Raw genomic sequence first — 26,646 nt, 5'->3', positions numbered from 1 at the left:
AATTCCGTATTTTCTTACAAAGCAACACCAGGTGCTTTCAGAACCTTTTTTTTTTAAAGGAAAATATCCACAAATAGATGTGGCTGTATTACTTTTTTTTACTGAGATGTGACCAAAATAATTTCTTGTCACTCAAAGTAGCACAACTGAACCTTGGCGAAATTGCTAGATCCTTCTGAATAGATGAAAGGAATTTCAGTTCAAGAGGCTGGTGTGACGGATTCACATGTCACGAAGGATTACAGTTAATTAAGTCATTGAGTTAGTTTAATTGGCTAAGTGTTTTTCTTTCTTAGTGGTAGGAAAAAAATAATGGTGTATCTTATAAGTGGTGGTGTCTTAGACTGGATGAAATACAGCGTATAAAATGGATTTTGTAATGAACAGGTCTATGGTAATGAAGTGTGTATCACTGGCATTCATTAGATTGAACAAAATTGTAGAGACCTAGGAGGTCTTGTTTTGTTGAGGTTTTGTTCCTGTCGGGCCTGTGGAGGACAGTGTCTTACTAAATTCCTTAGGTAGGAATGACAAGTGGCTCCAAGATTGTTTTCTCTTTAAAAAAAAAAAAAAGATTTTTGTTAGATAGAAGTGCTTACTGTGTAGATGCTATGGGAAAGGTCCTCCCCTCTGTTGTTACTCATGAGCTGAAAACAGGTTCTGATGAAATCAGTCCTGGTTCCCTGGCCCCAGGGCAGGGCTGAAGGCTGCTGGACGTGCAGTGTTGGGGGCCGCTGGCCCAGCTGCCTCTCTGGGGCTCACTGGTGGCACAGCCTAGCATGCGCTCCCTACTCGAGAACTGCAGGGTTCACTAGTCTTCAGGGAAAGCAGGAAGATTTTTTGCCAAAGAAACCCTCAGGACTCTGGTCTCATAGTCACTTTACTTACCAGCCAAATGGCGTCTAAAGAAGAGGACGATGCCCGCTCAGAGACTGCTTTTGTTTCATTATTCCTTTTAATCATAAACAAATTTGAATTTAAGTCAACATTTTAAAAAACAGCTTTGTTAATGTCCTTAGTTTGCTTTTTAAAAAACCTTGCTAACTTCTTGTTGCCTACTGGATGAGATTCTTAACCAGACGAAATGGTGCTTATCAATCCAACCCCCAACCTGTCTTTTCACCTTCATTCCTGATTCCCTCGGCACGCCATGGGTTCTTTTTAGATATTGCCCCAGTGCCACGGGGGCTGTACCATTCACATTCCCACCAGCAGCGTATATATAAAGCTGTCTCTTTCTCCACAGCCTTGCCAACAGCACGTGTTCTTACAGTTAGGAATTTTTGCCAGTCTGATAGATGAGAAACGTTTTGATTTGAAACTTCCCTTGTTTTAAGTAATGTGCATTTTGAGTGAGCGAAAATGCTACGCTTCTTCTCTTTGTTTATGCGATTAGTTCTCACTGAAATGTCAGTAACCTTGGACCGTCTCTCTCTCCTCCATCAAAGGCCGCATATTTCAAAGCACAGCTGAAATAGCTCCTCGACTTTGATGCTCTGAATCTTTCCATGTGGGATTAATTGCTTCCTCTTCGGCAGTCCCTGGCACATTGCATCTAGCTCACTTGTGCCCTGAAGGGACGCACCTTGCTTTCCTTCATCTTTATGTCCCCGTAACTCAGCAGTATCTGGAAAATCGACACTTCCTTGATATTTGTTGGATTAACTGAGTAATGGTTTTAAATCAAATGTGGCATGAGAAAGTATCTTGGCTTGGATTCTAATCGCAAGCTTAAAGCTCACAGATGTACTAACATTTTTGTTTCCATTGATGATACTATACCATGATTTTCTCAAATGAAGCAATCTTTGCAATGAGGAAAATACAGAATTTCAGAATTTTTGGAGGGTTTTTCAATCTTTTAAAAAAAAGCTATACTAAGTAAAAAGTATCTCTGATAAAAAAGCACAGCAACACTGCATTGTTGTGTCATTACAAAGTGCTCTCATCTTCAAAGTCCACAAGAAGTCTGTGATGTGGACAAATTCAGGGTCTAGTAATAATTGAAAGGCTGACCCATAGCGCTGGCCCTGTAACCAGTTAATGTATGCCCAAAATATTTCTGTAACTCTGCATAAAAGTTTATTTAGAAACATTTTAATCTGAAAGATTTTTAAAATGTTCTTTTTAAGTCTGTTAGCTAAATGTCATACACTGTTTAACTGATTATCGAGTAAGTGAGAGGGCAATGGATAAGAAACATTTACCTGTTGCCCATAAGGAAATAGGAGTTTTTGGTGGAAATGATGAGATTGGAAACTGCAGCTATGATGATCTAATGCTGAATTATTTTACTTGTTTTGTCGTGTTATTTTAGTGATACTGGAGTTCTCATTTTTAAGACATGGTTCCTCCCCTCTTTTAAAATAGGAAAGTTGTAGCCAAGGTGGAGGGAGGGAAGTGAGAATGGCATTTAGACTAATAATTGTCAGTATTGAGGATGAGAATAACAAAGAGTGGGGAGGTAGGCGACAAATAGGAACACGGTTTCTAAGAAAAATATGAGTGCATACAGAGATAAAAACAGCCTCAGTGTTTTATTGAGGAAGGCATAAATAAATCATGATGTTTTTGCTCAGTGGATCAGGCAGCTGTTAAAATGATTAGAAAAGAAGACCTTATAGCAAAACAATGAAATATTTAATACAGTATTAAGTAAAAAAACAGGTTATAAATTTTTATCTACCCTATGTGCATAATTATATAGAAACATACACATTTGGAGGGAAATACAGAAAAATAAGAATTGTGGGAATGTGCATTATTTACAGTTTTATTACAGTTTTTGTTGTAAATATTGTGTTATAAAAAATATAGAGAAACACAAAGAATGTGTTCAACTCAAAAGCAAAAAAAAAAAAAAAAAAAAAAAAAAAAAAACCCCAAAAAGGTAGGAAAAAGAGCCAGCCTATCATTCACGTAGTTATTTACTAAGTCCTGGAATTTTAGAGCTGGCAGTTCTGTCCCACCAGTTCTCAAGCTGTCTGGTTTCAGGACATTTTTATACCGCTCCCCCCACTCCCAAATATTTGAGGATCCCAGAGAGTTTTTGTTTATGTGGATTATATCTAATAATATTTCCATGTTAGAAACTAAAATTGATAAATTTTAAAAATATTTATTAAGTTCTTTAGAAAGAACAATGATAGACCTATTACACATTAAAATAATATATTTTTATGAAAAATGTGTGTTCAAAAGCAAAATAATTTAATAAGAATGCCATTGTTTTCTATTTTTTGCAAATTTCTTTAATATTTGGCTCAAGGCAGCTCAATTCTCATATCTGCTTATCCATTCAGTCATGATACGTTGTTTTGGTTAAAGTATGGAAAGAAAATCTGGTCTCCCACAGCTGTGTAGTTGGAAAAGGGAGGAATATTTTAATAGCTTTTCCAGATGATTGTGGATATGCCATGTTGCCCCTGGAATCCCCCACTGTACACTCATGAGAGAGATTTAAAAAGGCAAATAATGTCTTAGTATTATTATGAAAACAGTTTTGGCCTCATGGGCTAGATAAAAACAGTGTTGTAGGAACCTGCCAGGGGGCCTCTGACCATACTTTGTGAACCACTGCTCTGGCCCCACAGGGGTGAGAAAAGGGAAACCAGAATTTTAAATGATTTCCCCCAAATCACGTAGTTACGGGAAAACAGAGCGCTGGGATATAGTTCTGGTTTCCGTTCCTCGTGCTTTTGGAGGACTTCAAATTACAATATGATCTTAGGACAACTTTTGGAAACTGATCATGAGTGTACTTATGAGGGAGTTCTGAGATATCAAATATAAATGTTCCTTTTCATCTGAAAGATGAAAAATCTCCACAAAACTCCATGATAGGTGAATCAGAACTTTTTAGGGAATGTAGCATTAGGATTGTAAGCGGATTTGTAAAAGTGTAATTTTTAACAAATATAAGAAGATGCAGAAATATTAATTTAAACATTAAGTTTATAACAAATAGCATGTTTAATGTTTGTTAACCACCTCATACTAGCTAGAAAACTCCCTAGCATCTTCTTTCTCAATAATTCTAAGTAGACACTTCCAGTTTCATTTTGGCTTATTGCGGTTATTTGCATATCCATAACCAGAGGCATTTTCCGTGTCTGGACCTCCACTCAAATGTTGGGTGACTTTCTGGTATTATTTCTAATGTTGTTCACCCATTTCTCCAAGATTCCAGTGAGATCGCAGAAACATTAATGACTTGAATGTCTGAGATGGAAAGCACTTTGAAAACTTTCTTTAGCCTGTTTGAGTAGGCATTTCTCAAACCACACCATCAATGCACAGCTATGTATTAAGGGCCTTTGGATGATAACTTTATACTGTTGTCACCCTCATTCAGCCCTCTTGCATACATGGCAGAACCTTCCCCTCCCTCCAGTCAGTGCTGGCTTGGAGTCTCTGTCCTGGATCTGAGACTTTCCTTCAGATTTCTTCATCTTTTTTGAAGTTAAAATTGTAAAAGCTGCTTTCTTGCTCTCCCATCTCCTTTACCTCCCTTTTCTATTCCCTGCTTACCAGTTTCTTTTAAATATTATTCTCAGTAAGAATGACTTCCAGTTTACATACACTGGACTCAAGATTCTAACAGTTGCCAAAAAGATGCACAGAAGTAAGTCTGTGTTGGCCTCTGTTTGCATGATGGGAACCATTGTTGGGAAGGTGTCATGGTGGATCAGAGGAGAATCCTGGAGGCCACTGTCCTCCTGATTAAACACCACAATGCCTTTGCTCCTTACTTCCAATTTTTGTTGAATATTTTAGTGGTAAAAATCAAAGTTATTTTATAATCAATCAGTAATATCTTTGTTAGCTCGAACCAATTCTTAATCTCTTTTACCTTTTTTTTCCCCCTGAAATAAAGTAGTTTAAAGTTTTATGGGGAAAGGCTGCATTTTTTTTAATACCCTGTTTTTCACTTCAAGGAAAGTGGTGGGACAGAGAACACAGTTACTTGGGAGAGTGAGATGAAATTCTGTATGCCTTTTGGCTTTACCTGACTCCCAGCCCTACGCTGCCGCCCCTCCCAACCTTGAATGGTGGTCCCAGCGCCTGGGAAAGACCTGCTTGCTGGGCTGCGCATCTCCTGTTCTCCTGTGTTTCCCCTTTTGAGTCCACTCTTGTTTTGGAATAAAGTTTGAAGTGGGGGCCTCAGTGTCCAGGTTTCAGTTACAAAACTGTCGTGTCAAGTTGTGTGGCACTGCATTTTCCTCCTTTTTCTTTTCATTTTAGAGCTGGAAGGATATTTTGTGGGTTAGAGGAAATAAAAAGAAAATTCATTAGTTTGAAATATTGTTAAGGATTTGTTCTGTCAACATCCTATGACTTTTTCCTAGACTGTGTTCTAATTTTCTGTGTCTCCGTGGAACTTAATTATATCAGTGTTTCACATACTGTGGAAACTTACTATACGTTTGCTTAAAAAAGAGAAATAAAGATGGAACAGAGAAATGCAGCCTTGCCAGGAGATGGTATACTGAAAGGAGTACTGTGGTGGACATTTGGATACTTAAGTTATAATCTCATCCTTATAATAACTATCTTTGTGACTTGGTCAAATTACTACCCTGGGCTTTAGTTTTCTCTTCTATAAAGTGGGAAGGTTGTTAAATGATATCTGAGTGTTTGCTCCTCACTTTAGTATTTATTCAGCAATTACTTCCTAGTGCCTGGGGTGCGCCCGGCAGTGTTAGGAATGCTAGAAATATGGCAGACAACCAGATGGCCAACACCAGCTGCTCCTGTTGACATTTTATAATCAATTGTGTGATGTCTGTTTCCCCGGCTGGATAACAAAAATAGTGATTTGAGGGACACCTGAGTTGTAGTCCTAATTTGGGTAGGACCTTTACAAGTCATTTAAATGTGTTGTTCCTTCATGATCTCATCTGTAAAAGGAAGATAGTAATACTTAGCCTGTTTATCTTATGCAGTTGTTTGAAGACTCAAAATAACGTACATGGAATTGCATCTGAATATAGCAGCAGTGTATAGGATAGTGTGTAGCAGTGTCTGTAGTAATGCAAAATATTGCTTGTTTTGCTATAAAATTTCCCATGTAATTCATTCTCCCTTGGTTGGGAAAATCCTAAATTAACTTAATCTTGGAGTTCAGAGTGACTTGAAAAATATGGCATGTATTTGTTTTTTCTTCTCTTCACAGAAAAAGATAATGCTAAACATGTTTCTAGACACCATGATGGCCGATCCTCCTCCCCAGTGCCTTGTCTGGCTGCCTCTGATGCACAGGCTTGCCCATGTCGAGAACGGTAAGCAGAATTTGTATCATTCTTTAGGTTGTAGGAAGCCTATGAACGGACAGTATTTGTGATGTCCTTAGCTATTATCATTGGAAATTATAACTGCACTCCATCATTTGAACTTATGGTTTTAGCTTTCAAAAGAAGAATATTTATTTCTCCAAAAAAAAAAAAAAAAACGAGAGGGGACTTACTACTTAGGTAGGATACCAAGAGGTAGTCATATCGGGCCATAAAACTTGGTGGTTCAGACTCTAGGCTCTTCCCCCCCCCCCCCAAGATTCCAGATGGTGGTTTTCTGCTTGAACCCACCTTACTTAGCCATGACTTCTTTTTTGTTTGTTTGTTTGTTTTAATTTATAAAAGCATAGCTCCAAAAATTTAGATATATTCAATTATCAACCATTAAAACTATACTTATTTTGGAATAGTTTAAAGGAAAATAGCTAAGATAGAATTGGGTCTTGGTTTTCACCTATATTCAGTTTTTTTCTTTACTATTGAGTTACTCTCAGTATCCTTCCCTGTAGTTTGACTTAAATCTTTGTTTCACTTAGAATTGAAATGGTACTTACCTCTTAGTAAGTTCTTGGGTTTTTCTGCTATTGCCATCAATTTTTCTCCTTGTTTAGGTTGAGTTCATTAAAAGAAAGGCCCTAGTTTTTCTCTGGAACCTCCCTTCCATCAAGGTTCTTGCCTGTCTCTCCTCCTTCCACTAAAGAGGAAGAGTGACATCTAGGCGGCACTAGGAAGCAGAGGCCTCTTTTTTCATTTTGTAAGAATGAGGGAGCGCTAACATGCTGTTTTTATTTTCTCACCTCCTAGTCAGGCCTTTTTTTTAGTTTTTAAACTTCTCAGCCTTTTGCCCAATTATGGCTTTAGTTCACAAGTCCTTAGATTCAGAATTATTTCCTAAAGTTCTGGAATCTCTTAAATAGACTAAAACAAATAAATTTTTTTCCAAACAGGATTTTTAGGTGGAGATTTATGCTGTTGTTACAGTATTATTGGTTCTTTTAGAGGGTAGTACTTATTTTAAATGTTTTCATAAAGTCATTTTGTATCTGTTGTACCAAGTGGAGAGAATCTTGTTTGCTGAGATGTGTTGTTATCCACATGAAACATTCTGTTGTGACTTTGTATGTAGTATATTTATTGATTACATCCTTATGTGGTTAATGATATCATTTTTCTCAGAGATAGAAAAATAGGAAGTCATTGAAATATCTAGAAATAAAACATGTTAACTATCACACTAACATTTATTTACATATGTAAATTTTTATGCTGGGAAACAAATTTTGAAATTATGGCATTTCTAGGGGGTTTTTTTGTTTGGGCCTTTACTTCCTATGAAATGCACACTTGTTGATCCTGTCCTCATTCTGGTTCTCTGCTTTTCCACCTGGTCACCCATTACGCTGACTGATGTAAGCACTGGCTCTTGACTGGTTTAGAAGAGAAGAAAAACCACAATAGTCACACATGTTCAATTAAAATTACCAGAATATATTTGATAATTTAATATTAATGTACATATATTACTTATTATTAACCCAAATTATTATGCAGAATCATAAACATTGGCTGCAGTGATGTTGGCTGCATCAATGTTAGCTCCAGACTGATTTGGGAGTAGGTCCTCGGGCAGGACTCTGCTAGATTATATAGTTTTAATTTGAAGCACAGACTCTTTCTAGCACTTTCATTATTCCTTAGCATCATCCTGATGACAAAAAGTTTGAATTTCTTAGAAGTATGTCCTTTGGATTTCTCATTGCAGATTTTAGTTTTCTTTTATTCTTTAGTGATCTTGGTATGTTATTTTCCTCACCTAGCGCTTAGATTTTGTTGTTGTTTGTTTTGAGTCTTGATTCTCTGGTTAATATACAGTTTTGGAAGCTGACTAAAAATCCTTATGCTTGTGTTAAGATTGCCTTTGTATACACAGTGCCAGCAAGAGTGTTCAAATGAAGGTTCAAATACTATATCCCTCTTTCTTGTTGTCTTCTATTTCTTGTGTTCAGAATTGAATTGCCAGGGGGAACAATTACTCTATCAACATTTAAAATAATAAATAACCATCTGTAGTATACAGTTGTGTACTTATTGCCCATTTTTCACTCAGTGAACTGAACTTTCAGGCCACGAGAGAATCCCAGTGACCCCTGTAACTCTTGACTGCTGCCTGGCAGCTTTTCATGAGCTGAAATGCTGTATGAGGTAGAAAAAAGAGCAGCAGGTCACTGAGTTTCCCTTCCTTGGTTAGAGTACTTTATTTTATGCTGATACTTGGAGCTCTTACTTAAAACTAGTATTTTAATATGGCTAGCCTGTTTGTTTTTTTTTAACCAGTTACCATTTGTGCCCAGGTATTGTAATAGTATTTAATTTAGCAAACATTTGAAGGCCTTCAGTCCAAGGTTCTGTGTAAAAAAGCACTTGTAGGTAACAGATACACAGCATTTTCACGAATATTGTGTCAGTGGAGGAAACAAATTCGAGCACAATGATAGCTCTCTTAAAAAACAATAGGTCTGAGGGGGACTGGGTAGAGCTCGTGCTTAGCATGCATGGGGTCCTGGGTTCAATCCCCAGTATCTCCATTAAAATAAATAAATAAAATAAAATAAAATAGGCCGAAGTTAAAAAAATTTTTTAAAGGTTTGGAAGAGAAATCCCTTACTTGTATGTTTACCTAAATTTTGAGAAATGAATTTCATTTTAAAGAAGGAAGTTGGCTGTTTTCTAAAGTGGATTATAATCTATTATAAATTGAAAATTTTGTTCTTATTGTCTTTTTATTCTGGTAAATGACTGATCAGATTAGCTAAATAGAAGATAGTTTAGATTCTTCAGTTCTAATTTTGTTTTCACTTTTGCTTTTATGTTAAATTTGGTTTTCTGCTGTATTGACATTATTCTCCAAATGAAAATGATTTCTTTCTCCCTCTGGTCCCACCCCTTCTCCCTGGCCTCCATCTCTCCCGCCTTCTTTTCCCCCTCCAAGTCTTCCATCCTGTGGAGTGCTCCTATTGCCGGTGTGAGAGTATGATGGGTTTCCGGTACCGATGCCAGCAGTGCCACAACTACCAGCTCTGCCAAAATTGCTTTTGGCGTGGCCACGCCAGTGGCCCTCACAGCAACCAACACCAGATGAAGGAGCATTCCTCCTGGGTAACTGCTTTGTGTCTCAGTCTGTGTCCCTAATGGTCATCTGTTTCATCAGTAACAGCACTCGGGCCACATTCCTGAGAGATGCCTACTAAATAAGGGTGTGGTGTCACAACATGTTAACACTGACATTCATGATGGGGGTTGCAGATATGCTGTGCTTCATCACTTGATTTTAAAAACAGTTAAAAAAAAATTTTTTTTTTTAGTTTTGTACAGTTTTTAAAGATTACTTTCCACTTACAGGTATTACAGAGTATTGGGTCTCTTCCCCGTGTTGTACAATCCATCCTTGAGCTTGTCTTACAGCCAGTAGTTTGTACCTCCCATCCCCCTACCAGTTATTGCCCTGTTATTAGTTCTATCTGTGAGTCTGTAAAAGCAGTCTTTAAAATCCCAGGAGATGGAGATATTGTTACATTTGACATGGTCCCTTTTATTCAGTAAAATGCGATGTTACGGTGCTCCCTTTCCAAGTGAAAAAGTGTCTTTTAAAATTGTACAAGGGGTACCACCCCCCACCCCAAAAGACTTATTACTCTCTGAACTTTAAGGAAGATTTAAAGTTCTTTTTTTTTCAAGCAAATTTTCTTCATGCTCATAAGCTTTAAATGTTGCAAAGAAAGCTGCTGGAAATGAAGGAATTAAATTTTTACCTCTCTAAAGTTGGGGAAATACTGTCTTTTACAATTTCCACATTGATGTCCTTACTTTCAAAAGTAACCTTTTAAATAACAATATTTGAGTGAAGGTCAATGTCTGATTTTTCTGTGGTGTTTATAAATCATGTGACAGGTTTAGCATCAATCATTTTTTTCTTCCCTTCTCTCAGTTTATTTCCAGAGTTTTAAATATGCCATACTTTTATTTCCAGTTGCTATGGCCTTGTTTCAAAACCTTTTCCTCTAGCTTTTGTTTGTTGGTTGGTTGGTTTGCTAAAAGAAATATATAGAGTCATAGGTATAATTCAGAATCTAGGTTCTTAAGCCTGATCATCCTACTGGATTTTAAGTATTAGAAAGCTTCAGTAACCAAGGTGGTTTTTTCTTTTTTTTTCCCCCCTCGTTAACCTTTTTAAAACTCAACCAAGAAAAAAAGCAATAAATTCATAATAGGAATTAGCTAAAAACAAAAATCAAACTTTGATCAAAGTGTGTACTTCCTACATCTCTGACAGTGTGTTAGAGATAATTTTTAAAAACTGTTAGACAGGTGTTCAGTTACAGTTAAACCATAAAATTTTGTTAAAGTGAACATCCTATTCTGAGTCTTGTGTTGTAAACTCCAGTATCTTTTTTTGGTTGAAGAGTCATTATTTTAACTTTTTTAAACAAGCAAAGGAAAAAAAATAAAACCTAATAGTTTTTCCTCTTTTTCATTGACTAGAGAGAATTTATGGATATTAAAATTGTTACTTTTTCTTAAAGTACAAGTATCCCACTGTGTTAATTACTTGTTAATGTTTTTTAACTGTTGTTGTTTAGAGCCTAACTCTTTAGACTGAGACAGCTCTCTGCTCTATTACCTTTCACAATTGGATTCTCTGGCATGTGTCTACTGAACATTCTCATTCTAGATGTTGGGGGTAGGAAGATGAGGAACTTTCTTCTCACCTTAGTTTGAATTGGCTCATTTAACTAATATATAACCCTTATAGAAATGGAATTTTTCATTTATTTAAAGATAAGTGACTGAATATTGCTTTATGATTTGCAAGGCTGTTTTTCATATACTCTGTTGAATTTTTGCATTGATCTATAACGTACATAAAGGAAAGTATAGAAATCACAAGTGAGTTCTTTTATTTCTATTTGATCCTCACAACACTCTTGGGAAGTAAGTCTTATCTCCATTTATTGTTATTTTAATTTCAGCTTTGTTATTTTTTTCTAGTTTATTAATTTTTGTTATGGTAACTTAAGAGTTCAGGAAAAATCTAGTATTATCAGCATGCATAATTTTGAAGCTGGTATTATAGATGTAACAATTCTGAATTTTGATGAGTATGTGCATTATGTATGGTAGATGCATGCTGGTAAGGTCTTTTAGGGGCATACGTGTGTGTGCATGGATGTAACTTGTTTTTAAGATCAGGACTCTGTGCAGTGCCCTTGCTCTTTGAGGAAGATATGAGTGAATTTTGAGGCTGACGGGGATGAAGAACTTTTCACCTAATGAAAAAAATGTGTAATCCATTTAATAGTAATTTCTTTGAAAATTGCCCACCATATCTGTGCTAATATTTTGAATGAATGTTTCTCTGTGTTCACAACAGATGCATTTAGTGTGCATTTAACCAGTTGGTATGTGAATTTGCATTGTAAATTTGATACGTGTAGTGTTGGTATTTGGAAATTTATTTTGATTTTTCCAAAAGTTTCTGTTTAATGTTTCATCTAAGTAACTATGACTATAATTCATTATTCTTTTAGTCACCAATCCATTCATTTACCTTTATTACAGAAAAAAATTCCATACCTGTGATTATAGGAAAAAATACCTGTGATTCATTCTGTCCATTCATTATTTATTCAAAAGATATTTTTTGAGCACCTACTATGTCCCAGGCACTGTTAACAGGCATGTGAGGTACATCTATGAACAAATCAGACAAAGATTCCTACCCTGGTGGAGCTTAAATTTTAAGGGGTACTGAAGAGACCACTGGGGCTCACCAACATCTTATTTTCCTGTTCTTACTGGGCACACATCTCAACCTCATCTCTCAGCCCCACTGTATCCAGAAGGACCACGTGCATACCTCTTACCAGCAGAATGTGATCAGAGTAATATGTGTCGTCCCAGAACCAGACAGGTAATAGCTAGGTGCCTTTTCTATCCTCTCTACCAGCTTAGTGGAGAGAATTTCATCAGGACACAAAGAAGGAGAAACCATAAAATGAAAGAAAACTTGGTCCTTGAACAAGGGGCAGAGAACATCCTGCCAACCTGTGTGACTCTGAATGGGAGCAAGGGAGAGACTCTGTGTTTAAGCTACTTAGGTTTTAGTTTTTGCCACATTGGTTGGTGCTGGGAGTGGTGTTCTCTTAAAACAAAACCTTAAAATTTGTTTCATTGGCTTAATAGTCAGACAGCACCCTGATGAGGACACTGATACCAGAGGTTGGAAAGACAGAAACCAAGTTCCACAGTGGTGACCAGTTTGGTAAATTTGTCATCTGTGATAACTTGGAAGACCTTCTTCATGCCGAGCGAACTCTAGGTCAAATGTTGGAAGAGATCAGAGAATATGTTGATTGTTATTGGTAAGGTATTGTAAGAAAGGGAGGAGCTTGGGAAAGTATTGGCTACTTTTCAAGCAAAAAAAAAAGAGAAAAGGAAGGGAATAGAGAAGGTTCTGACAGTTGGGGCAGTGAAAGGAAAAATAGACTGTTTCTAGAAAGCAAGAGGTAAGAGTTGAGAAAGGCTTTGAGCAACAAAGACCTACTAAACTTTCTCAGCTGAAAAAAAGTGGCTCAGTCCTGTGGCAAAGATCAGATGAAGGGTCTGAGTTCTTGTTGGCTGCTCATCAGAATCACATTGCTCCCACCTACACTGCTTCTAATTTATTGGATCCAGGGTACAGGAAAGTTTCTGAAAGTTCCCCCAAGTGATTCTGTTTTGCAGCCAAAGTTGGAAACCGCTGACCTATTGTTTCATATGGCCTCCAGGTGGCTTCCGTTAGTTGAAAGCAAAAAGGCATGGAGGCAAACACATAAATCAGGATTGAGAATTATGTCTGGGAAAGAACTTTGTGTGTGGTTACTGGCACATGGAACCGACTGGAAACAAATAGATCAAAGGCCTGCGAAGTTTTTGAGGGATATTGGCAATGGAACCATGAGCATGACTATTTGAGCTGTAAAACCACTTTTTAACTTGTCCTGGAAAGAGGTTGGTCATGAAGGTTTTAGAGCTCCTTCGGAGGGTATGCCAGAACCCTCCATGTGACCAAGAAGATGTTGGATGAGAAAGAACCTTCTGCTGACCCACTGTTGTATATTGGGACTGGGGAGGGTGGGTGCAGATAACTTGCCTTTTTAGTTCATAAGCTGCATCAGAAGGAGCTGCACGTCTTGATGGAGGAGACTGTGCCAGTGCCTGAGATCCTGGACTTGTAGTTAGATGCAGTGACTACGTGGGACTTCAGGTTTTCCATGGGGGAGGGGGAGAAGTTTGAGTGTGTTCTAGGCGTAGGAAGAGGGCGCAAAATATATTTACTGGTTAGAAGTACTTACCGACATCCATGTTTTCCTTTTCTTCCTGGACATATAACTAGATTAGGTAGCCCATCCTCCTTGCAGCCAGATGGGCCATGTGACGAGGTCTCACCAGTGGAATCTGTTTGGGAGTGATTGTGTTACTTCTGGATCAAGGCAGGTTAAAGCAGTTGTGTCTTCTCTATCCTCTCTCTTTTTGCCCTTCCTGCTCCCTGTGTACATTGGCCCAAATGAAAGGATCTCCAAAGAGACTGGCAGAGGCAGAGTGCAAGGATGAACAGAGGCTGGGAACCTGAATTCATGGATGAGAGCCCCTCTGCTAGTTTACACTGGACTCTCACGTGAGAAAGAAATCAGGAAAAGGAGTCAAGAGGAGGAGTGGGGAGAGTCTCACAGGCCTTGTTGAGAAAGTGAAATTTGAGCAAAGGCTTAGATGTCCTCCTGCAGGCGTTCTTAGTGGAGCAAGAGTGTGTCTGGGAACTCAGGGAACAGCAAAAAAGCCAGAGTAGGCAGACTGGAATGAGCCAGGGGGAGAGTTGGAGGAAAGAGGGTCAAAGAGTTAACAAGGGCCTTGCTGTCCATTGTAAGGACTTTGGCTTTTACTATGAGTTAAATGAGGAGTCTATAGAGTTTTGAGTAGAAAAATAGCTTGAGGTGATTTATATTTTAAAGTGATCATTCTGGATGCCATGTAAGGAGTAAACAGTGGAAGGAAAAGATAGAAGGAGACCATTTCAGAGAGATGATTATAGCGTTAAAACAAGATAGGATAGGATGTTAGGGGTGGTAAAAAGAGTTGAATTTTATAGAATCTTAAATATAAAATTTTATATTTTATAGATCTGCCTTATGGGTTGGATGTAGCTTGTGAAAGGAAAATGAGTCAAGGGAAACCCTAAGACTTTGCCCTAAGAAGCTAGATGGATGGAATTACCATCAGCTGAGATGGGGAAGGTTAGGGATAAAGATCATTCAGCAGTGAGTTATTTGAATAAAGTATTCTTTTAAAAAGTATAATTTAGTAGAAAACTTGATCGACTCTGTGACTGAATTAACCACTTCAACAGAAATCCTCTGTTCAGGTCATGAGGCTGGAACAGTCGGTGGGAGCCAGCTGTGAGCAGCCTCAGACGTGGCAGGAGAGAGCATCCCTAGAGGAAGCACCTGGAGAAAGTGTTCCTGGGGAGCAAGAGGGAAGCTGCAAGGCCTTGTCCGGCCTGGCTGAGAAATTACACAGGCGACATCTGCCGTGTGCTGTTGGTTACAGGCACTAAGGCTGGAGGGAAGGAGAGGGGCTTCCCCTCTTGATGCTGGGATGGCAGGGGCAGGGGGTGACGTCCCATTGCAGTGGAGCATGGGTGATGAGAGAGATCACTGCAGTTTTGTTTGGAAATTAGAGTCTGCCACATAGGGCATAAAGCCTTACCATCTGAACGAGGACTTCCATTCAGCAATGGAGACCATCAAGTTTTTCTGCTAAATCAGTGCAGTTCAGTGGTGTTACGTATATTCAGATTGTTGTGCAACCCTCACCACCATCCATCTCTGGGACTTTTTCATCTTCCCAAACTGAAATCTTTAACCCTTTCTTGATACACAAGGAAGGCTGGAAATAAACGATCTTACTCCCATTCCCTGCCCACCCCCTTGCCTTACGTTCAGATCTCTGCTTATTCTGGCCTTCACTTTCCCAAGAGAAATTTGACCTATTCCCATGTGGTTACTCCATGGCAGGAAATGTGTGTGTGCGCACACAAAATACGCTTGTACCACAGTACAGTATGTTGGTAGAAGGCCTCCAGAGAGGTAGTTACGTAACTTAGTTGATAAGAAATTTCACCTTTCTTCCCAGCAGAGGGCAGACTCCGCCTCTGAGCAAAGTTACTTATCCTAGTCTTCAGAATCTATAGATGATGGTCTTTGGATTTGTTTAAAAATCTCTATTAATATTATTACTTGCTTTTTTTGTTTTTGTTTTATTTTAGTAAATGTTAATGGGCACCTCACATATGTCCTGTGTAGGTGTTTGGGCATTAATGATAGTAAACCATTTACTTTAAGGAGTCACACAAAACTATGTTGTTATAGATTTGAAACAGTTAAGACTGTTGACTTTGTCAGAAGCGATGTTGAATTTTCATGTGATCAGCGTAACCTCTCCTCACATCTCTGGGGTTCTAAAAGATAATACGTGTTCATTGAGAAAAAGGTATGCTTCTTGGCCATGCTCCTACTCAGTTCTAAATAGTTACATGTCATAAGTAAACAAGTAACTTTGTACGTAGTGCAGAACTAGGCAGAAGGACTGGTTTTTTTTTTAAAGGCATAAGCACCATCCCCACTTGTAGCAAGTTATAGCAGGATGTAAGTAATTCACACAAAGAAAATCCAAACAAAACCTCCCAAATCTAGTCCTTTAGGCCTGTGCCCTACACTCCTCGTAGAAACTGCCAAGACTCACGCCCTGTGGCTTTTACTTGTTTTTATCGGTCAGTGTCACAGAAGCCATCTGGTCACTCTGTCTCACATGACACCCTCATTCCCACCGTGATCTGTACTGCTTCCCAGCCTTCTCACAGCCCTGCACATCTCCAGGCCCTTGAGAACTGCTGCTCCTTAATCAACGAGCTGCCCTCACTTTTCCTACCTCTCTAAGCGTTTCTTTCACCCCCTTGTCTTAATAGCAGTTTGGCTTTCCGCTCGGCGCTCCGCTTCTCCCACAGCTCTTTCGGGTGGTGGCTGCCTCTTCTGCATCCTCATGAGTTTTTAGAGGTTGGGAGGTGAGATGATTGTTAGAGTGACTGTATCACTTATCATATAATCAGGACTCATTTCAGAGTAGAAGGGAACCCTGTTAATTGTGCAGGGACAAAGTGCCTAAACTGGAATTATCCTGGGTAAACTGCTTATGGTTGCTGTTTCAGTTTTCATTGCCTGCATAATAAATAACCACAAACTTAGCAGCTTAAAACAGTGGAAGTGTGTTATTTCGGTTTCTGTAGGTCAGAAGTCTAGCCAGTGGCATGGCCGGATTCTCTGCTCTGGGCCTTGCCAGGCTGGAATCAGGTGTCAGCTGAGGCTGTAGTTATCACCGGGGGTTTGGGGGTCCTCTTGCCATCTCACTGGTGTTGGCAGAATTCATTTCTTTGCTGCTGTGGTGGTGAGAGCTGCCAGCCAGGGAAGACTCTCAGCTCCCAGGGGCCACCTGCACCTCCTTGCCATGTGGCCTTATAGGAAGTTTACAACATGGACATTTGCTTTCTTCCAGGCCAGCTAGAGTACATCTGACATCTTCTTCTGCAACCAGCCAGAAAAAATGCTTCTTTTAAAGGGCTTACCTGATTAGACCAGGCCCACCCAGGGTAATCTCCCTTTTACCATGTAACATAATGAGTGATAGCTTATCACATTCACAGATTTCTCCTACATTCAAAGAGGAAAGGCTGATACAGGATGAGGATTACTGAGAGCCAGTTTAACATTCTGTGTACTGTATACTGGCCACCCTGGTCGTTTTCCTCCTTTCTTTCCACCTTGACACTTCTAGATCTTTACACCCTGAATCTCCTGGATTAAAAAAAAAAAAAAAAAGGCAAACAAGATGTTGCTTTGAGGAGTGTGTCATTTTAGTTCTGCCACCCTTCTTCTTTTTTGGTGCAGTTATCTCCTGACTTTTTGGTCATACTCCTTCACTCCTGGGTGGACTGGTACCAGATTCATGGTCACCTCGTGTGATTTCAGTATCTGTATAGTCAAACTTCTTAAGACCCTGGCCACATGGTTGTTTGACTTCCTCAACTCTGACACTCTCCTCCTGCAGTGAACCTCAGACATCTGCTTCCTCAGTTATACCCTGGGCCTTTTCACCACCTCCAACCACTCTACTCCCAAAATCACTGATTTAGACATCCTATTCTCTGTTGATATCCCACTGTCATTACAGCTAACTTTTCAACTACTCTAAGGTCATCCTTTAATCTCTTTCCAACCCTTAATCCATTGACCTGTCTCCTCTCTCTCTATCCATCAGTCCTCTCTTTTTTCTTCTCTGCTTACGATTTTAGATGTGGCCCTTTGTTCCTGTACCATGAACTCCATTGTCCTGTGACTTTTTTATTCCTGTCTCTGCCAATTAAATTGGTGGATGAACTAATTTACCTGCTTTCTGTAGTACTTCTGGAGAAATCCATACAGTAGGACAGAGTAGTATTACCTTAAGATTCATGATCACCAACTTCATGCTGACCCTCAGCATTGCAGTCCTGTTACATTTCTCAGATCACCTTGCTTTTCCATTCTTTGCAGTGGTCAGTTAAAGTCACATAGAAATAAAATCTCCATTCTTTTTAAAGAATCTATCCCCACTCTTCCCTCTCATTTAGCAGATGAACCCTTTTCTTACTACACAGAGAAAATAAAAGCCATAACTTTCTGCTGCCCGCTTCACTAACTCATTTCTATGTTTATCCACCAAATTCTACTCAAGTACCTGCCACATAGCAGACACCGTTCTAGGTGTGGGGATAACTTAGAAAAGCCTAAGACAAAGTCTGTGCCTTCATGGAGCTTACATTCTAAAGGGGAGAGATGGATAAAAACATCTGAAAAACAAAAGCCCCAAAATAAATAAACAAAGAAGATATCAAATGACAATAAGTTCTGTATAGAAAAGTAAAATGTCATGATATGATAAAAAGATGACCGAATAGCTACTTAAAATACAGTGGTCAGCAAACTGCTGGCTTCACTCATGAAACCTACTAAACATTTAAAGAATTAATACAAGGCCTTTACACATTTGCCAAAATAGCAGAGGATGGAACACTTCCTAATTCATTCTGTCAGGGCAGTGTTACCTTGATACCAAAACAAAACCAAAACAAAAAAAGGTTACCAAAAGAAAAGAAACTACAGACCAGTATTCCTTAGGAATATACACTCAAAAATCCTCAATAAATTATTAGCAAACCAAATTCAACAACATATAAAAAGAATTATACTCCAAGTATATGACCAAGTATATATTACCCCAAAATGCAAGGTTGGTTCAGCATGTAAAAATCAATCAATATAATACCATATTATTGGAATAAAGGACAAAAATACGTGGTCTTCACAATAAATGTGAAAAAGGAATTGGACAAAACCCAACATCCTTTCGTGATTAAAAACCATGCAACAAACTAGGAATAGAAGGGAATTTCCTTAATCTGATAAACTTCTTCAACGTTTATGAAAAACCCACAGCTAACATTACTCTTACTGGTGGAATACTGAGAGCTTCCCCCCGTAATAGGAGCAAGACAGGTGTGTCTCCTCTTGCAACTTCTACTTAACGTTGTACTGACTCGTTGTCAGCAAGAAATTAGGCGAGAAATAGAAGTAAAATGCATCTATGTTGGAAATAAAGAAATAAAGCCTTCTATTTGCAGACCACAAGATCTTGTATATAGAAAACCCTAAGGAATACACACATACACACACACAACTATTAGAGGTAATAAACAAGTTTAGCAGGGTTGCAGGATATAAGATCAATATACAAAAATTATTTTTATTTTTATTCTAGTAATAAACAAAATGTAGGTAAGAAAATGATTTCATTTACAGTAGCACCCACGAGAACAGTATAGGAATATATTTAACCAAAGAGGTATAAGACTTACACATTGAAAACTGTAAAACATCTTTGAGAGAACTTTAAAAAGACCTAAGTAAGTAGAAAAACATATAGATTCATGGATTGAAAGACTTAATATTGTTAAGATGACAGTACTCCCCAGATTTATGTACAGATTCAATGCAATTCCTGTGAAAATGTCAGCTGCTTTTTGTGTAATCCTATAAGCTGATCTTAAAATTCCTATGAAAATGCAAGGGACCCCAAATAGCTGAAGCAGCCTCGAACAAGAACACTTTGGAGGACTCACACTTCCTGATTTCAAAACTTATGTCAAAGCAGCAGTAATAAAGTCTATGTACTATTTGCACGAGGATAGACATATAGGTTAATGGAGTAGAATTAAGAGTCTAAAATTAAGCTCTTACATTTATTGTCAGTAGAATTTCAGCAAGGGTTATGAGACCATTCGGTAGGTAAAGAATAGTCTTTTTTTAAATACAGTGCTGGGAAAATTGGATATCCAGAGGCAAAAGAATGCAGCCAGAGCCCAAATTTATACCATATAAAAAAATTAACTCAAAATGGATCAAAAACCTAAATATAAGAGGTAAAACTAAGAAATCTTAAAACAAAACATAGGTATAAATCTTCATGACCTCAGCCTATATGACACCTTCTTAGATATGATACTGAAAATATAAGCTGCAGAAGAAAATGAATAACTTTTGGACTTCATTGAAATTAAAAACTTTGGTGCTTCAAAGGATACCACCAAGAAAGTAAAAAGACAACCCACTGAAAAAGAGAAAATACTTGAAAATCATGTATCTGACAAAACCTGGATTCAGAATTTTAGAGAACTCTCACAGCTCAGCAGCAACAAGAAGAGCGAAAACACCAAATAATCCAGCTTAAACACGAGCAGAGAGAAAGAGAAGGGTGGTTACCAGGAACTGGGGTGAGGGGGGAAGGAAAGTTGTTTAATCAGTACTGTAGAGTTTCAGATTTGCAAGATGCAAGAGTTCGGGAGATCTGTTTCACAACCATGTGAATATGCTTACCACTGCTGAACTGTAGACTTGAAAATGATTAAGATGGTGAATTTTATGTCATTTTTTTTTTTAACCACAATTTAAAAAAAAAGTTTAGGGGGAAATGGGGGGAAATCCAAATAGAGATTTCTCCAAAGAGGATATACAAATGGCCAAAAATCATGTGAAAAGTTGCTCAGTATCAATTAATCATTAGGGAAATGGCTAATCGAAACCGCGAGATGCCACTTCCCACCCACTAGTGCAGCTTAAATAAAGACTGACAAACGTTGAGAAGGTGAAGAAGCAGGAACCTAGGACACTGCTGGTGGGAAAGCAGCTGCCACTTGAATGGCTGCCGGGGAAGCCAAGCCTCCAGGGAAAGCCAGGTTTCCTCATAGGGCAAGAAGGTGAAAGTAACCCTCAGAGAAGAGGATTCTGCCCCAGGGAAGGGGTTTTGTTGATAGCAGACTATGAAGACAAGTGGAGGGATTTGAGAGTGGAGGATTAGGGGGAGGGAGGGTCATGTGAGGCTGTGTGCAGAGCTGTCTGGGAATGAGAATACAAGTGGAAGCCTTGGGTTTCTTATGAAATAGGCATAACCTGTAATAAAGGTTGTGCTGGAATTAGCCCCAGATAGTTTCCCAGATGGATCGTGGTGCTGCTGCCACTGAATGTTATTGGCAGAGGGTCTTGCCAGGAGCTTGCGTAGTTCCGCATTCTCATCTTTTTGTCCTGTGAATGGTGGTATGAAGTCCTGGGGAAAAGTGCCCTGAAGTTCTGACAGTGGCTAAACTGACTGCCTCATTGACCAAGCCCTCCCTCTGAAAGTATGAATTTCTTGGCCATCCAAGAGATAAATAAGCCAGAGGTATTCTGACAGCATTTATCAGCACTTTCAGTAGGTTGAGTGGGATGTTTTAAATATTGTTCTTTTCAGCATGTGAACATTGCCCCCATTCTGCTGCGGTGTTTGGATGCACTATTTATTCTTAAACCCATTTACAGCTGCAGAAGTGCTGAGTTTGAAAGGAGAACATTTGAAATGGACCCAGCTGTTTAAAAAGATGGATGCTTATCAAAGAGAGTATTGGTATACAGTTTATGAAACAATAAGACATTTTTTTCAGCTAGCCTGATTATTTTTAGAGCAAAGAGATGACAGAGAGATTTTTTCCATTGCAGAAAAATGTGTGACTTAACTGAAACCAAGCAATTCTTCAAATGAGCGGTTTCCTCTAGCAGTCATCACTTACCCACAGCCCTTTCTCCAGCGTTGGATCTCTTTTGATTCTTACAGGTGGCCACCAGAGCTGCACTGGAGAATGCATAGCCTGCTTCCATGTGTAGAAAGGGTTAGAGGGATCTACATGACCCAGCAGTGTGACTTACTTGCCTGTTTCTACAAAAATTCAGATATATCAGTGATTATTGCCTGTATATATATAGTACATTCTGAGATCTACAGATACAGATTTATGGTAAAACTAAATACATCTAATACACATGTATATTCATTACCTTAAAAAAATTGTATTCATTGTTGTATTATTTAATTATTTTATTTTGGTGGGAGGGAAGTAATTAGATTTGTTTATTTTTAGTGGAGGTACTGGGGATTGAACCCAGGACCTCGTGCGTGCTAAGCACATGCTCTACCACTTGAGCTATACCCTCCCCCTATATTCATTACCTTTTATTTCTATTTAGCGACTACAGAATGTCCAGTTACGAAACTTCTGATTACTACCTACAATAAACTGGATGTTGGTTCCCTGGCATTCTCTCCTGAGCTACTTTCTTATTCTTCTTTTTTTTTTTCAATTGAAGTCTAGTTGATTTACAATATTATGTTAGTTTTAGGTGTACAACACTGTGATTCAGTGAGCTGTCTTTTCTTCTCTTGCAATACCCTCTCTGGGTGTTTCCACACAGTTCCAGGTTTTAGGTGACCTGCCCTGCAGTCCTTAATTGCAGCCCAGACTTCTGGTCCAGGTTAATACTCCTGTATTCAGTGGCCCTGTGGACATTTCCATCTTGAAGTCTCACTAGTTTTTCTGTCAATACATGGTTCTAATAATTTTTCAGTCAGTTTTCTTAGACTTCTAAGTAGATAACCAGATGAGGAGCTTTCTGCCCTTGTAGTTGCTCAATAAACACTTCCAGTTCCTGTTACACTCCACGTCCGGAGAGTACTGCTCTACGAAGTAGCACGTGGCGGGTCTTGGTTTTCTGACCTTCCTGCTCTCTCTAACCTCCAGCCTCCCTTTCCTGGGACTCTGGCCGCCTGTGAATCTATTTTCACAGTACTCATGTATTCTGCTCCTTTTTGTTTTAGCTGACTAGACCCTTTGTTTGCCAAAACCTGAAGTGTCCGTCACACTTCTTCCTTATTCTTTCCTGCCATGCAGTCTGTTACTGCATTTGAGCCAGAGAACTATCTGTTCAGTGTATGTGAGAAGCACTTCTAAACCAGAGATGATTTATAACTCACTGGTTTCCTCTTATGGAGTAATGTTTTGAAAGCGTCTCCAGTTATGTCTTTGGTCTGGAACTTTTATTTATATCTTTCACTCACAGACAGCACTCGGACAGTATTGAACTATTTCCAGTTGCTTGTTCACCCATATTTTCTTACTTTTATGTCTTTGGAATGTGTTAGTCTAGCTGACTCTGTTGCCTCCCCTCCCCATCCTCCCAAATTTCCCTTGCCAACTTCTGTATACCCTCTGAGAGTCAGCTCAGCTATTGCCTCTCCTCCTGACCCCCAAGCTGACTTACATCTCTTCATGCTGTTCTGTGGCACTCAGATTACCTCTTTGAAGGCACTTACCATGCTACTCTTAATTATCTGTTCATTAGCATATTCTATTAGATCATAAGTCTTTAGTGTGTTACTAGGCCATTTACCCCCATGTTTGTTAAAGAACTTGTAAAGTTGGCATCTTGCACTTGTTCCAGTTTTTAAACTACTTTTGATCGTGGAAATGTTCATTTTATGTCTACTCAACTTGCAAAAAATATGACAGATTGATAATATTCAGTTTTGGCAAGTGTGGAGTAGATGACTCTAGAAGATTCTTGATAGGCGTGTGAATTGATACATTTGAAAAATTAAATTTTAAATGAATGTAATCTTTGACCCAGCAATTCTCTATTTCAATATAGGAAAGACCCTTGTACCAAGTATAGGTTTTTTAGTTAGGATTTTTGTATGAGGAGATGGCCAGAATCGCCAACAGTAGCAAAATGGTTAACTATGGTATATATGTAACTATAACTATGGAATTTATGGGGGTGTGTGTGTGTGTATGTGTATATGTATATGTATATGTGTGTGTATATATGTGTATATATATATATATGTATCTGTAGCTGTGGAATTCTGTGTAACAGTCAAAAACAGTGAAATAGATCTATATGTACATATGTGGAATGAGGTGCATAGTTTTCCTCCCTCCTAAGAGATAACCTCTGTTTTGAATTTAGTGCCTAATATTTCCATTCATGTTTCTGTATTTTTATTACACATATGCATGTGACCATTAAAATATATAGCATTGTTTCTCATGTTTTTAATTTCATCAAAAGAGCATCAGAGTACATGTATCCTCTTGCATCTTCCTTTATTCTCTTACACTTTGTAAAATGATCTCCATGTCTATATGGTTATTTTCAGTGCCATATAAAATTCAATTCTATTAATATACCACATTATTGTGGTATTGACATTCAACTTGTTCCTAATTTTCTACTTTTCCTAACAAGGCTTTAGTGGACTTTCTGGCACAGGTCATCTTGTGCAGTCTGGTTTTTCTAGGGTATATTTTAATTTTAATTAAAAATTTTTTAATGGAGATACTGGAAATTGAACCTAGGACCTCATGCATGCTAAGCATGCTCCCTACTGCTGAGCTAGACCTGTGGAATTCCTGAGTCCAGAGGTTGTGCATTTCTTAGAGTTTGCTAAGTTGCTCTCCAAGGGGGCTTTACTACTTCATACTCCCACCAGCAGTGTGTGAGCCTTACTGTGTATTCACATCTTCATTTATACGGAATAGTTTACTTTTTATTCTCTTATCGAGCAACAGGACTCTTAACAAGTTGTGAAGATGGGAATATACACTGCCAGCTAAGGCTACTGAGAAAGGGAATTCTGTCCATGTCATCAAACTGATATTTCTTAGGGCAAACCAATACTCAGTGCAGTATTTTCCCCTGTCGTATATACTGTGAAGAGTGCCAACCCCCACACAAAATGGGACGCTTTCCACCCAGGGTGGATTGATATCATGGCTCAATTAGCAGCCAAGTTTGGCCTTGAGCTTTGTTTTTGCTTACACACATTTGCAGCTCTTTCAGTTATAACTTATTTATGTTTAATGTTGCAATTGTTTGTATTTTAAAGGTACCCCTCCACCGCCAGGGTTGGTATGTGTGCAACCATAAATACTCTATTGGCTGTTGTGGCGTAGCTAGGAATGGCAGTCTACTGGTGTTGAATTCCAACAAATCTGTATTCTTTTTTTTACCCCCCCGGAAAGGAAGCTAAAACTATTTGGTGCTCAATCGAAGACACCGCTGTTCTTTACACAGCTCCTACCTTAGATGTTGTTGAATCAGTTGAGATAGCAGTGGTTTGTATTTTGTAGCTTAAGAGGTTGTAATTTATAAGTATGTTTCAGAAGCTGTATGTGAACTAGTTACATATTACTCTACCTAGCTACATTTTCTTAACTGTCAGAGAGCTCATACTGTCACATCTTGGAAGAGTAACAAAAATTATATGGATTCCTTTTCTCTCATATATTAATCAGTCAAAATTATAGCTTTACAAATTAAGTTAAACTGGAGCTTAGCAATTATAATTTTTTTTTTTTACTTTCTAAATCAGTTATTCGGAAGCCTTTTAAAATAATATTTTATAAGATATATTATAACATTTTCAAAATAAATTTTTAATAAACTTTAATAAACAAAATAAGAACTAGGAATTCCATTTCAGGGTGGGGGACTGAGGACATGCTGTCACCTTTCCATCCTGCCCCAGATACTTAGAAATGATAGATCAGAATTTTAAAACTGATCTGAAAGAAAACTACAGGGGAAGAAAAGAAGGGAAGCCCACAGCAGGTCCCAGATGTGAAGAACCCCTACAAAAAGTAGATGGAGTCAGTTTGCAAAAGAAAGCCTTGGTTGTAAACAAGGGCAGGAAAGCATTGTTGCTTAGGATAGGAATAACATCTAGAGTGTTCCTGCTCAGAAATAGTTGATGTGGGCAATTGAATGGGGCTCAGGGCAAATGACAGAGTGACTCTGGTACTATAGCATGGTGTTGGTGGTGTCTTGGGCAGATGTAGTGTATATAGGACCTTGGGCTGGAGAGAGAGAGCTGGGGTTCAGGTGCTTGGTGAATTCCTGGGGAAGAGGAATCCCGTATTCATAAGGCTAGCTATAGAGCTTTTCCATGAGGTGGTACATTCTACCCCTTCTTCACTCTCACTGAAAACACGTCCCACTTCTCCCCTTGAAGTAGGCAGTGCACACACAGTAGATGTCTTAACAGGGAGCCTTGACTAGGAAGATGAGCACTTCATTAAAAATCACCAGAAACAACCGTGCAGAGGAGATAGCAGAAGAGTTTATTTTGGATGTAGGATTAATAGATGAGCAAAACTAGATTGTAAAATATGAGTAGTTGAACTCTTGGAGAGATACGAGCAGTTATTTTATCTACCAAAAATAACTGTTGATCTGGAAATTAACATTTTGATTGTCAAAATAAGAAATTTATTAGATAGGCTGATGAATAGTGTCTGCAGCTTAAGAGCAGGTCTGTGCACTGGATACTAGAGAAGAGAAGTATTCCTAAGCCATCACAAAAGGATAGAGTAATGGAGAAAAAAAACTAAGGCATGGGAGACAGATTGTGGAGTGCCATCTGATAACAGTTCTAAAAAGAGGCTAAAGAAAATGCAGGGAAATGATATTTAAAGAATAGATACAGTTTCAAGATGATTGAACAAACACTCTCTCTTCCTCCTGCACCAAGCCCATAGAAATGATAGAACATTAAGTTTGATTAATAAATTCCCTTTCAAGGTTGAAAGAAAAAGAATGTTCTAGACCTGAAGCTGTAAGACATCTTTAAGCAAAGGAGAAGTTACAGAAAGGAGCTGCTTACACTGCACGTTTGAGGCCATCACTACTGCCGGGGCCCTGAAGCTACTCTGCTGATTTTGTCAGAACAGATTCAGCATGAGGCCCCCAGCCAAGAGGCCACTAATGGCTAAGATGGCATGTGAACAGTCCTGTGGGAGATGGTT

General features: G+C 38.6%; 1 protein-coding gene across 14 annotated transcripts in view; it reads left to right on the top strand.

The window, feature by feature from the left end:
- The window catches only part of DTNB (dystrobrevin beta), a 214,536-nt gene that overhangs the window by 76,024 nt on the left and 111,866 nt on the right, over positions 1-26,646 (top strand). For all 14 annotated transcript variants that reach the window (XR_004326183.1, XR_004326184.1, XR_004326185.1 and 11 more), the window contains exons 7-8: positions 6,176-6,281; positions 9,283-9,449. Coding sequence is in view for 11 of the 14 variants with exons in the window: in XM_032497159.1 (XP_032353050.1) it covers positions 6,176-6,281; positions 9,283-9,449 (273 nt within the window). In the remaining 3 variants the exon portion in view is untranslated. The remainder of the gene's footprint in view (positions 1-6,175; positions 6,282-9,282; positions 9,450-26,646) is intronic.

The sequence above is a fragment of the Camelus ferus genome, chromosome 15, assembly GCF_009834535.1.
Source record: "Camelus ferus isolate YT-003-E chromosome 15, BCGSAC_Cfer_1.0, whole genome shotgun sequence".
In the NCBI taxonomy this organism is placed as follows: domain Eukaryota; kingdom Metazoa; phylum Chordata; class Mammalia; order Artiodactyla; family Camelidae; genus Camelus; species Camelus ferus.
The sequence above is the reverse complement of the archived record's forward strand: the minus strand, read 5'-3'. Positions and strand labels throughout refer to the sequence as shown.